Genomic DNA, 13,011 nt, shown 5'->3' with positions numbered 1-13,011 from the left:
GGGCTATGATAGTCGTCCTGGTGAGACGACCGGTGCGGGGGAGAGGAGAAGGGGTCCAGTCCGCGTTGGCTACGGCGGCCGGTTGGGCTGCCGGTTGACTCGCCCATTTTTCGTTTGATACAGCGCCGGACTTGCGGTCGGACTGTGAAGCTGATTGCTTCTGTTCAAAGCAGATCGACATCATCTTGTGCGTTGCGCGTTGAACCAGCAGCGGAAGAGAAGTACTCCGTAGCCGTGTACGCTAGGCACAGCAGGGGTAGCGAAACGCGGCGCGGCGGCATGAGCAGCCATGCATCCAAACTTGACGGCGCGAGGTCCGTCTAGTTCGAGACAAAGACAGACCTGTAGACTTTGACGAATGGCCGCCTTTCCCGTCCATCGTGTACCGTATACGACGCGTCTCCTGCGGATGAAGACTGCCAAGACTCCAAGGCTCAAACATGAATATTTTCTTGTCAAGATACAGCCCTCAAATGCCCGCGGCGGTGCTGAAAGTGATGACGTTTCGATTACGGGTCCTGCACCGAGCAGATGGAAACTTTAGTGGTGGTACAAGAATTGCGCTGAAGAAAAGGGGGGTTCGCAGGGCTCAAGGTTGACGGTGCCGGCTGCATGACGAAAGAATAAGGCCATTTGGACGGATCGCGGATAGGTATCCGTAATCGCAGTACGAATGGACTACGAAGTAATCGGATAGAGGTGAGAAAAATCAGGGTCCATAGTTATCTGAGAGAAAACTGAGGGAGGCCAATTCCCGCTGCAGAACCGCTGGCCCTGGCCTGAAAGCACAACAAGCGTTTGAAGGCCCTAAGCGGACGAACCGCAGTTGTCCATTTGGTGACCACAGGCATCAGTGTTCTGTTGTTTCAAGCCAGTAGAAAGGCGCAAAGGCGTGTGAGTGGACACAAGGACTTGTCTCGAGTTGGGAGTTGCCGAATACACTTCTTCTTGGCTTCTGTCTGCGTTGTTGATTCTGCCCAGTGGGCCAGTAGTGCTGCTGTCTTCGTGATTGTGTAGCATCCGTCCTTGGCAGCTTGATGAGCCGTTGGGGTCTGCCGCCTGCGAACCGAGAACCCTGCAGATGACACAGAGTTACTTTGGCCTGGCGCTATGCAGCCTCAGAGATAGCGCAGCCTGTACCTAGCAAATGAGAAGAGCCGTCGCTGATGAGCCGGCATCGAGTGACCGCGCAGCAAAGGACCGAGGCGAGTCGGTAATGTTGGCACTATCCCAGATTCTCAGCATCTTACGACTCGAGGAAGAGGAGTCCCGGTTGGATTGCTCCGATCAAACAAAGACTAGCAGAGTGGTGGGTGGGCGGCCTTGCGAGTAAGGTACCGTTGGCGGTGCTTCAAGTTCTCGCACGCGAGGAGTGATCTAGTGGGCCTGAAAATGTAGAGATCATTGATCATGACCGTGACGGGGCCAGAGGCGAACAGAACGTCTTTGGTAGGCTGACGGAATAGCTGAAAAGCCTCAAGGGTTCAAGGGAGTGAGTGCCATGCCCGAAGTAGTGTGGCACACCTGGGAGCTAGTTCACCATCCAATTGTCGCTGGGTTGTTGAGAATGAGACAACCGGGGGATGTTGGTGTAATGACTTGATGAAGGCGCCGTCTGCCGTCTGCCGTTATCGCTCGGTGGGAGCCCCAGGACCCTGAGCTTCTGCTGCGATGGGGGATGAACAGGTTAGGGGGCGCTTGGTATGTTGACCTTGTAGCCAGTGGTGCCGCTGGTGCTGGTGTTGGTGCTGCTGCAACAGAAGACAGACTGGAAGGGAGCGAGCTGTGCAAGATGGGACGGAGCTGCGTCCGGTGCGGGTGTCCGTGTGACAGGCGTGTCCCCTGTTTCTCCAATGTGCCGTCCCTACCTAGTGCCAACTGCCCAGGAGGTTACAAGAAGCGATGGTACTCGAACGGTCAGCGAGCGGGACGCTTGGGATGCTGGGCGCGCGAGCTAAGGAGGAGTGGGGATTGGTTCTTTGCTGAATCCTGATCAAAGCTGGTCAATTGTTCGTGTCGGTGAGGGAAAAACAGGGCGGCATGCCAATGCCAGTGTGCCAGATGGATGGGACGGAGTGGGAGGAACCATGGATGCGATGTACGGGTGCGATGGATGCAGAGTGAGACCCAATGGCTTGAGGCTTGAGGATCAAGGAGAGGGGCACGCTGCACGGGGGGGGTTACGACTGCGCTTTGCGGAAGGAATCCACCGGCCGAAGATGGATGCCCGGGCAGAAGTCCGGCAATCAACGGGGGAGAAACGGGTGAACGGGGGACGGGCAGACGGGATGGGAAAGATGAAGACTGGGGAGTTTGGAGAACGGAAGGAAGGGCACGGGGGTGAAGGGGCCAAAGGATGGGGAAAAGATGGGAGAAATGCAAAAGATGAGGAATGCCCGTATGGAATTGGTGGGCAATTTCCCATGAGCAATTCCATTGGCATCGGGCCCCCTCGCTTTCTGCATTGTGGCCCTAGGCTAGGAAGGTAGGTAGGAAGATGCTCAAGTCTCAGGCATCTGGACGAAAACAGTAAAGCAAGAGACATGAGGGCAAGAAAGGGGAGGGCCAAGAATGGAAGACTTGGAGAAAAGACGGGCACGAGATTCGGGAAGGGAACATGGGATATCGGGCGAGACAGCAGCGATACCTACGCAGTAGTGGCCTAGCGTGCCTACGCAGTACGTCGTCTGAGTACCTAGGTCAAGGTAGGTGGCCACGGGGGGCGTGTGGGACTCGTGGGAGTGGAGGCAATTTGCCATAAACTTGGAAATGGAAAAGAAAATGGGAAAACCCTCACCAACACAAGTGAGGGCTGAGTCGGAGCTGAAGCACAAGATGGGAAAACGGTACCACGGTGGAGGTTTTCCGTTCCAGCTGTGTGCCTTCTCCAACTTTTGATTTGGCGACGTTTGGGAACTTTGCGATTACCTGTGTAGGGACGGAGTACGGAATAGACGTACCCCCACGAGACCTTACGTGCTGAGGCAATCTGCCATGGCAGCGGCCATGAATATCTCCGACCCGAACTTGTTCTTTCCCTGGGACCGCATTTGTTGTCAACGTGGAAGGTACTAACACATCCATACCTTCCGCGCGTGTATGCGTACCTATGACCTTGGGCAAGAGAAGGTACTCGTAGCACCTGCCAGATTCCTCTCAAAAGTAACCAAAGTGTCTTAGTAAACCACCAAGTGTCTTAGTAAATCACCTTAGCTACCGTAAGGTACCTTATGTCGTGTACGTATACCATCCAGCGTGTCATCCGACGGCCTGCCAAACTTGGAAAGTTGGAATGGGACTGGCGCTTCACCTGAAGGGAGATGTTTATCGATATCTCAGCGTTACCGGTGCAAATGGCCGCGTCCCCGTTTCAAGTGTGCCTGATTGTGTGTACTCGAATTGAATGTCACTCTTGTTGCTGACCGTTGAAGCCTGAGGATCTTCAAAATATCAGGTAGGTACGGATCCAGACAACGTGGCGTTGCTCTATGAACCATGTCAACATGCAAAAGCTTGCGCTGTTGTCTTCGGCGACTTTCCGGCATGATGCCCTGCCATGCTTCCATTTCACAATTCTCGTAGAAACCCATAAACAATTGTTGACGGCATCGCAGACGACAATGACTGGGAATCGGCAGGTTTGGGGACTAACCGTCGGACACCTAGTAGTCGGCGCATCATCACCACTGCATCAGGTACACGAGTCGAACAGAGTTGATGGAATAGTTCTAGGCCCTTGGGACGATGAACAGAGTTTGAGCGAATTGGGCAGACAAAGTTGCAAAGCTGATAAACTTTGCTGTGTCACGCAGCTGCCGGTAGGCTGTACATGGCTACCTGAACCTCAAGGCTCAAGGCTTCATGGTGGTACTACTACTATGTACGTACGAATGTTCGCCGAATGGAAAGAGAGGGGCCCCACGCCGAAATGTCAGCTGAAATGGAGCACGGGTACCTGACCGTTCGTAATGCTTGCCTACGTCATTCCCCAAAGAAGGACCGTCAGCAAGGGGGGGGGGGGGGGGGGGCGGTTTGCAGAAAAGCCAATTTGGCGAGGAATCATGCCAAACTCTCGCCTCCTGGGCGAAATGGCCTGATGGTTCTGTTCAGCAGATTGGACCAGAAACCATTTGCTGAAAATAGGCAACGAGGCGGATTTTCGATAGCTTTGTGATTCGCGCAAGATGATCTTACGCCGTAACTACGTAGTAAGGTATGCAGAGGCTGGAACACTCATGGCTGCAAAAAAACGGTTCCCCCAGTGCCCGTATTCGAAGGTACTGTGGTTGTGGTTGGAGCAGATACATATCCAATGCTCCCACACGAATTGAGCGCAGATGTGCGATTGGCTGGCTGGCGGCGTCGAAAAGGGGTCCAGACTCTTCGAGACTTGGGATGATGATGCTAGTTTGCTCATCTACATGGGCCCTATGACGTCTGCACCATGCGGACCCCACTCTCCAAATAAAGAGTGAGATCTCGAGTCTGGGCAACTTTGGAGGGCGCAAGGTGCAGGGAAGGTATCGGTACCTTTGGCCTGTGAATCCCTCAGAACAGATTCTCCATGGCAATTGGCTGGTGTTGAATTCAACTGCGACGCTCTATTGTGATGGCCTTGCGATGGCCGCAACAGCGCTATTGTACACAGTAGAGCGCCTGCTTGCATCCTAGGTCGAACAAGGGCGAGCATGGCCTGTGGTATATGCAAATGTATACCGTTGTGTCTTGAACGGTGTGTGCGTGTTCGCGAGGTGGGCGTCGCGGTCTCTGCCCTGCTGCCTATTGCGCGGCTAAGGTGATGGGGGCTTGCCCTGTCAATACCACCTCCACTGGCTTTTGGTCAGCTCGCAGAATAAGGTAAGGTAGAGGAGCATAGGTAGCCGGGCCTGGTTATTGCAAGCCGACTGCTGGATTCGTTAGCCTGCGCTTGCGCTTGTTGGGTCTTGTGTTTCGGAACATGGTGTTGTCGACTTGTTCTGTGTTGCTTTTTCGAGCCTTGCGATCTTGCAGCATCAAACCTTCTCTTCAAGCCCCTGCTTCCTTGTCTCCTTCTGTGGTTGGGGGATCCAGAGGTGTGGTTCAAAGGCAGGAGGGAATAAGCAGTACGTGTTCGGTACTTTACCTAGGTGACCTACCCAAGGTAGAAAGAAAGAACGAATTCTCATCCGTGGGAAGGTTGCGCTCTCTGCTTTTGCGCCATAGCTCATCTCTGGAGGGACGCACAACCGAGAGTCTGTCCAATGGGAGACGATAGAAGAACCCCGTCAAAGGAGCGCCCCCATTCTATGACGCGGTGGACGAGACACCGGCCCTGTGGGAATAAGTGGTGAGCTTCCTACCGTGCGAGTGCCTTTGTTACGATCGTCCTTCCCGGCGGGTGTGCTTACTAACACAGTGTCTATACGTGCAGTATATGCATCATGTGCATCGGGATCCTCACGTGATGACTAGTGTCTCACACAGGGTTGATGTCAGAGACTCCGCCGAGCTAACCTCAACGCGCCGATCCCTCCCGTTCTGGACGACACACGACCTCATCAGACATGACACCCTCTTTTCTGTCCTTTCTCTTCCCCCACTGCGCGCCATGCCATGCCCTCGTGCTGCCCTTTCCTTCCCACTGCCTCTCTGTCCAGCTTCCAGCACCCGTGTCTTTAGAATTGTTTGGTCGTTGGAACTCGGACGCGCCTCTGCGGATCCCCGTATCTTGCTTACACCGTCAACTTGCCAGCTTGGACCGTTTTGGCCCGGGGACAGCCGTCGATATTGTGCCTGCTGCCAACGCCATATCCCGTACTCCTTACTCACTCCGTACCGCCGCTAGAGAATGCGGTTCCGCACATGTGCTTTCAACACTTCAAATTGCAGAGAGGGCTGAGAACACACTGCCTTGCCCTGCCTGCTTTGCCTTGCCTTGCACAGCTCTAGCCATATTGGTTTTTGCAAGCCGTTGCCCAGACAGACCACCATCCCATCGTCTTTCATGAAGAAGAAGAATCCAATGTGAATGCGGTACGCCCCTGACCCAAGTCCAAACTCTCACAAGCAAATCCAAGCTCAACCAACCAGCTTCAGAGTCCGAAATAAAACCAAAAAAGTATACCTAGAAAAAGGGTACTAGAAAAGAGAGAGAGAGAAGAGAATACCTAGCTGCCGCGAGACACACACGCACACATTAGTACACACCACACCTGTTTCTTGCTCCCACACCCAAGTCGGTAGGTATCCCTTCCCTGCCCGCAAGCCAGGGGTACCCCCCCTTCTTCTTCTCTGCTGCTTTCTCGTGCGCGTTCCCATTCCATTCACTCCTACTCCTCTCCCAAGCAAGACCTGGCTGGACCCTTTTTTTCCCTCTCTCTCTCTCTCCCGTCTTTCCCCCCTGCCCTTTTCTCCTGGGAATTGTTGTTCCCAATGCTCGCCTTGTCTTTCTCACACACCCCCAGACCTAGCAAGTCAGGTCCTCCCTTTTTCCTTTGCGTGTCCGGTGCGCCTTTGATGTAGCTATCTCCCCCCCGCTGGCCCATTTGCCCAGTTGCTCGCCTCAGTGCCTGTTTCCTTGGACCTTGCTTGGTCGCCCACTTCGTCCTCCGCCGTCGTGTCGTGTTGTCCCGCTGCTAGAGTTCCATTGCGCTACGCTCAACCCGAGGCGTCTTCGTTCTATTACTTCCCATACTACCCATACCGATTCAGAGTATTATCCATAGTCCGTCTGTACGGCACCTTACCAGAGCACACATAACAGTCACACTGTCACTGTCACTGTCCTCGCTCTCTCAATCTCTCTCTACTGGTTCTCGGGACGCCGAACGCCACCACCTTGTCCGGCCCCCGTCAGCTCAGCCCAGCCCATTCTCGACCACACCATCCTGTCTTCTTCGCAGTTGAGAGTAGCTTCAGAGACAGTTAGAACCAGAGTCAGAGTAATAACCATCAGGTGTATCCCCTCTCTCTCTCTCTCTTTCTCTGCCTCTGCTCTCCGTCATCCTTCGCCCAGGGCATCCATCACCGCTTCAGAAAGTCACAACTCAACCAAGCAAAGGGCCAAGCAACCACCACCCCCAGGTCCAAACCGGGTTCAGATCGCCACTTGTGCCGTCACATCAGAACCCCCCCGCAACCTTCTTTTCTCTCTAAAAGACCCCCCACTGCCTGTCCCTTTCCCTTTCAAAGAGCCTCTTCCGCACACCCTCCCTCCCTTCCCATTCCCTCCGATCTACCTGAACCCTATCCGACCTTGCCTTAACCGTCCCGCCCAAAAAAACGCCGCCATACCGGAATGGCGCTTTGATTGTTGACCAAGGGCCTTCAACACTTGGCCAGGCGTCCGGAACAATACCTATCCTCCAGAAACATCCGTGGCTCTCTCTCACACATCCCATCCTCTTTACAACCACCTACACCTACACACACACTAACCATGCTCGACAAGAGGAGCAACGACGGAGCAACATCCGTCCACTACACCATGAAGACTCACCATTCGGCTCCCAGGCCCTCGCCTGCGCCGCGATCTTCTCATAGCCACTCCCACTCACAGTCCAAACTCGCCGTTCCGCCCGCAAAGACTCCTAACCCTTCTACTCCCGTGGCATCTCCAAGAATGCCCTACTCCGTGGGCCAGTCAATGCCTCCCGGGAACGGGAACCTTACTCCGGCAAGACAGGCAGAGGCCAGGGCCGCGAGTCCAAACTACTTTGGACTTGTTGTCGAGCAGTCCGTCGATCCAAGAGAATCTGCCTCCATGCCACGAGACAACTGGAGCTCCCCGACTTCGTCCGTCCGCTCATTCGGCGCCGCGCTGCCCAAGCAAGTCCCCATCGATGCTAATCCCGACTATGAGGCCTTCAAACGGCAAGCCGACCTCAATCGCGGTGTGAGCTTCAGCCTCTCCTCCTCGCACTTTCCGCAAGCTCCCCCGAACCCCACCACTCTTCGTCCTCGACCGCCACGGTGGAATACGCATGCCAGCGACCACGCCTCGGACTTTTCGATACCTCGAATGCCCACGGAGCGAAAGCATAGCAAGGAAGTTGACCAGCAAAGCTTGAACGACTCAGCATACGCCTCGTTGGATTCCAAGCGAAACTCCGAAGCGTCGATACAACCACCACAGATGTTCAATTTGAACATGCCAAGATTCGAATCGCCGATGCAATCTGAGTCGCCTTTTGGGCGTAGAACAACACTGTCGAAAGTAGAGGACCGTCACCCCAGGTTATCCATCTCACAGAACAAACCCGATGCGCCAGCGCCGAGTGCTGCTCGAGCAAACCAGCCACGCGCCGAGACCGTGCCGCCGACTATGGAGAGCGGCCCCTCGTTGATAGCGCCGTCGCAATTGAAGGACCTGATCGAGGCTGATGGTTCAGAAAGTGATCTGTTGCTCCTGGACTTGAGAGTGTCACAGCAATATGCCCAAGCTCGGATCGAAGGCGCGCTCAATCTCTGCATTCCGACAACGTTGTTAAAGCGAGCTACCTTCAACCTGACGAAACTCCAGCAGACCTTTCAAAGCCCGGATATGCAGGGGCGCTTTTCACAGTGGAAGTCGACGAAGCACCTTGTTGTCTATGATGCTTACTCTGCAGAGAAACGTGACGCCGTTACGTGTATGAATATGGTGAAGAAGTTCACGAATGAGGGGTACTCCGGCAACATGTACATCCTGCGGGGTGGCTTCAATGCTTTCGCTGACGCCTATCCCGACCTTGTGGATGAGGGATTCGGTCCTCCAGCGAGCGGCTCCGGCCCAGCAGCATCGGGTGACGGTAACTTGCCCGGCATCGCCCCTGTCATTGGAGGTGTCATGCTACCAATGACACAGAACAACGCCAATCCGTTCTTCTCAAATATTCGTCAGAACATGGATCTCGCCGATGGAGTTGGTCAGCTGGACATTGCTCGACCGTCGGGGCTGGAGTCACCTACGCTACCTAGATGGCTCCGTGATGCCTCTAAGCCTAGCGATCATGGCAAGCAAGTATCAGACAAGTTCCTCAACATTGAAAAGGCTGAGCAGTCGCGGATGAAGGCGGCCTACTCCATGTTCAGTGGCAGTGAAAAGGACAAGACTGTTCCGCAGCTTTGTGGTATTGAGAAGGGCGGCAAAAATCGCTACAAGGACATTTTGCCGTTCGAGCACGCTCGGGTCAAATTGCAAGGCCGTTCCGAGGGGGCTTGCGACTACGTCAATGCCAGTCACGTCAAGGCATCTCGGAGCAATAAGAGGTACATCGCTACCCAGGGTCCGCTCCCCGCCACATTTGAGGTAAGCTATCGGCAAGATCTCCGCGATATGTATATTGGACACTAATACAAGGAAGGATTTCTGGTCTGTTGTTTGGGAACAAGATATCCGTGTCGTCGTCATGTTGACCGCGGAGTCGGAAGGAGGCCAGCTTAAATGCCACCCGTACTGGCAAGGCAGGGATTTTGGCTCGATCAAGCTCAAACCGCTATCGGAGAAGAAAGTGTCCTTGGACATTGACAAGCACCGTACCAACCAGGGGTCAAGTGCTCCTTCTGCTGCAGCTGCAGCGGAAGCCGGACGCCGGCGCGCGCAGACGACGACTACCCTGGAGGCATCAAACGCAACTGCCTCGCCATCCCCTCCACAAGGCGAGACGCCGCATGTCATCATTCGGAAGTTTGCATTGTCTCACGGCTCACACCCCTTTGCGCCCATTCGTGAGATCACTCACTTGCACTATCCTTCCTGGCCCGACTTTGGAGCGCCTGCGCAGCCGTCACATCTGCTGGCCCTCGTGGACCTAGCCAACGTGATGCAACGTTCAGCTTTGCCGGTCGATACGTCCTCCGTGAGCAGTGCCCGTGTGTCCCCGGAATCAGGCCCTATTGCTTGGTATGACGAGCCGGAGACGGACCAGAGGGCCAGGCCAATGTTGGTGCATTGTTCTGCGGGATGTGGTCGAACCGGTACCTTCTGCACTGTAGACAGCGTTATCGATATGCTGAAGCGGCAACGACTAAATAAGACGACCACGAAGCCCGTAAGAAAGCGGGATTCGGACGGTGATATAAAGATGAGCGGATCTGAGGAGTCTTCGCCTCGGGAGAAGACGTTTGATTTCACTCCGAGCAGCCGTCGCACTAGCGCCGACGTGCGACGGGGCTCTCCAGACAGAACCCCATTAGACACAGCGTGGTTGGCGGACGACAGCGACACTATGGATCTCATCCAGAAGACGGTTGAGGATTTCCGCAACCAACGACTCAGCATGGTGCAAAGCCTGCGTCAATACGTCTTGTGCTACGAGACGATTGTTGAATACGTATGGCGATGGCACGAGAAGAGCTCAGGTTCTCCCAAAGGAGGGAGAGCACGAAGTGGAAGCTTGCAGCTTAGAGGGGACAACTAATCATGTGGCATGGCTTGCATAGGGAGACGGATGGAAAACCGGAAATGGAACTCGTGGAGAATCGTAATTCGATACCCCTGTTGGACGACGGAATACGCCAATATCGGCGAGTGATGAGAAAGATGGCATTGTGCATTTTTCTTTTACGGCAAATAAGGCACTACGGAAAGAGAGACGCACACACCGGGCCAGGTCAGGCATGAGGCTAAAGGCGTTTGGGCATTTCAGAGCATATATATTATGATGCATGGCGTTTGGTACTCGACTTTTGTGTCTGACGACGCCAGCATGTTGGGGATCTCGACTGCGGTCGGTCCTTTGGAATTGTACATTATAGAGGCGCTTGAATGAATGAGAGAAAGAGAAAGAGCAGAGGAGTTGCCGTCTGGCATGCTCACTCCTCCTTTGACCTCACAACCTAGAATTTTGATTTTTCGTGAAGCGAAGTGGATGTAGTATACGAGTGAACCAATGCCATGAGGAAACACCACCGAATTGACTGGTCATCCACCTGTTAAATTCCAACACCACCGAGTTTACCGAGTATCTCTCACAAGTGATTTGTCTCAGGATGACGATACTCCACGTCCTCGCCATCTGCCGTCCATCTGGCCACACTGGTCTATACCCTTCTCTCGAGGACGATGGACCGCCTGAAGCAGGCGGTCAAGACGAGGGGTGAATCGATGGGGGAAAAAAAAACGGCCATGATGTACGGCATTTCGGTGGGGTACATACACCAAGGGCCCCCCTTCCCTTCCTCTTCTCGGATTTGCGAGTTGTGAGTATGCAGGCGTGCGTTGGTCAAGGCAAGGTGAGGTCACTTTGTCGGGGACCGTGGCATCAAGCGCCTACCAGTACCGCCAAAAAAAAACGGAGACGACAGAAAAAAAAAGGTGATGAACGGTGTAATGTCATGGTGGCCGATTCCATGATTCTATGTAGTCGTACATAATTAGCCGTACAAGCGCCACATGCGCGCGCAAATGGGCGCAGACGCTGTTTCCATCGCCGCCTCTCCTGAGTCTTCCGCCCTGCCTGCCTGCCTGCCGACTCCCGCCAGCCGAGTAAACATGTTTTCGTCGATCGTTTGTTGCTCTTTTTTCTCTCTCTCCCTCTCGTTGCATACACCCCCAATTGCGGGTATGCACTTACTTCCAGAGCTTGCCGAGTGACACCTCCTTGTCGTCGTGCTTGTTGAGGATCTTGGCGGTGGCGAGCTCAAAGTCCTCTTGGGTGACGTGAACTCTGCGCTCACGCAGGGCGTACATGCCGGCCTCTGTGCAGACACCCTTGAGCTCGGCTCCGGAGCAGCCATTCATCTTCTCGGCAATCTTTGTGAGGTTGATGCCTCTTGTCAGGTTCATCTTGCGGCTGTGGATGCGGAGAATGTCGGCACGGGCCTCGACGCTTGGCGGAGGGAACTCAATCTTTCGGTCGATACGTCCGGGACGCAGCAGGGCGGGGTCGAGGATATCGAGACGGTTGGTGGCCATGATGACCTTGATGTTCTTGGTGGGCTCGAAACCGTCCAGCTGGTTGAGTAGCTCCAACATGGTGCGCTGGACTTCGGAGTCGCCGCCGGATGAGCCCTCGACACGGGAGGAACCGATGGAGTCGATCTCGTCCATGAAGATGATGGAGGGGGCGTGCTCGCGGGCCATGATGAAGAGCTCGCGAACCATGCGACTACCCTCACCAATGTACTTTTGCACCAATTCGGATCCGGACACCCTGATGAACTTGCAGTCGGTGTGATGTGCGACGGCACGGGCGAGCAGCGTCTTTCCCGTACCGGGGGGGCCGTAGAGAAGGACACCCTTTGGTTGTGCGATACCGAGCGACTCGAACAGCTCGGGGTGCTTGAGGCCGAGCTCGATGACCTCCTTGATTTCCTTGATCTGCTGATCCAGACCACCAATCATATCGTACGTGCTGTCGGGAACCTTCTCGACCATCATGAGGGAGACGAGGGGGTCGACGGATGAGGGGAGCATCTTCTCGAGCTTGTAGCTGTCGGAAAGCAGGGTTACCCGCTTGCCGACGGTGAGCTTTGTGATGTCGACATTGTCGGAGATGTCGACGACTGCGAGGGGTTAGTTCGATCTGATGTTATTGACATGATTGGGCCTGAAGAGGTTGAGGTGGCAGGGACGCAAGCAACGAGCCGCATGGAACGTAGAGCTGGTAGGATTGTGACATACCGTATTTGCCTTCGGGATGCACCTTGACCAGGACCTTCTTCGTGCTCATGACCTTGACGACCTCACCAACGTAGGAACCAGGCTGCTGCAACAGACCCAGCTCTTCCCTCAGTAGCCTCACGCGGGAGTTGTAGTCGTTTCTTTGGGCTTCGAGACGGCGGAGAACTGCTTGACCCTTGAGGATCTCGAGCTTCATGGCCTCGATCTTGTTTTGATAGTAGCTGTCGAGCGCCATCGTGATGGATGCCCCGAGGGTTAAGGAAGAAGACGAGTAGTGGTGGTGATGTTGCTTTGGTGCAGCTATCGTCGATGTGGATTGATCGTGGACCAGTGAGGGGGGAGCCAATCGGTCGTCGGGAGCGGGGTCGTGACGGGTTGAATGATTGAGGTTGCCGGGGTCGTTGGTGGTGGTGGTGGGTTGTGTCGTG

The 13,011-nt window shown here is 54.7% G+C and overlaps 4 protein-coding genes across 4 annotated transcripts; 1 reads left to right on the top strand and 3 right to left on the bottom strand.

Annotated features, from left to right (window-relative positions):
• Window positions 1-709: 709 nt before the first annotated feature.
• On the bottom strand, window positions 710-2,465 carry CLUP02_02166 (uncharacterized protein; the record flags this gene model as incomplete). Its single annotated transcript, XM_049281200.1, has 9 exons — window positions 710-779; window positions 818-1,075; window positions 1,187-1,225; window positions 1,300-1,466; window positions 1,541-1,666; window positions 1,712-1,842; window positions 1,895-1,999; window positions 2,087-2,166; window positions 2,263-2,465. 9 exons carry the CDS (start codon window positions 2,463-2,465, stop codon window positions 710-712), a joined length of 1,179 nt encoding a protein of 392 aa, XP_049137157.1.
• A 36-nt stretch (window positions 2,466-2,501) lies between these two features.
• Window positions 2,502-3,050, bottom strand: CLUP02_02165 (uncharacterized protein; the record flags this gene model as incomplete). Its single annotated transcript, XM_049281199.1, has 2 exons — window positions 2,502-2,916; window positions 2,977-3,050. 2 exons carry the CDS (start codon window positions 3,048-3,050, stop codon window positions 2,502-2,504), a joined length of 489 nt encoding a protein of 162 aa, XP_049137156.1.
• A 4,367-nt stretch (window positions 3,051-7,417) lies between these two features.
• CLUP02_02164 (protein-tyrosine phosphatase) lies at window positions 7,418-10,379 on the top strand (the record flags this gene model as incomplete). Its single annotated transcript, XM_049281198.1, has 2 exons — window positions 7,418-9,268; window positions 9,324-10,379. The coding sequence occupies 2 exons, from the start codon at window positions 7,418-7,420 to the stop codon at window positions 10,377-10,379; spliced, it is 2,907 nt and encodes a 968-aa protein (XP_049137155.1).
• A 1,151-nt stretch (window positions 10,380-11,530) lies between these two features.
• On the bottom strand, window positions 11,531-12,818 carry CLUP02_02163 (26S protease regulatory subunit 8; the record flags this gene model as incomplete). The annotated part of the gene is made up of 2 exons (XM_049281197.1): window positions 11,531-12,465; window positions 12,584-12,818. 2 exons carry the CDS (start codon window positions 12,816-12,818, stop codon window positions 11,531-11,533), a joined length of 1,170 nt encoding a protein of 389 aa, XP_049137154.1.
• Between the last annotated feature and the right edge of the window lie 193 nt (window positions 12,819-13,011).

The sequence above is a fragment of the Colletotrichum lupini genome, chromosome 1, assembly GCF_023278565.1.
Source record: "Colletotrichum lupini chromosome 1, complete sequence".
In the NCBI taxonomy this organism is placed as follows: Eukaryota; Fungi; Ascomycota; class Sordariomycetes; order Glomerellales; family Glomerellaceae; genus Colletotrichum; species Colletotrichum lupini.
This window is presented reverse-complemented; position numbering and strand designations above follow the sequence as displayed.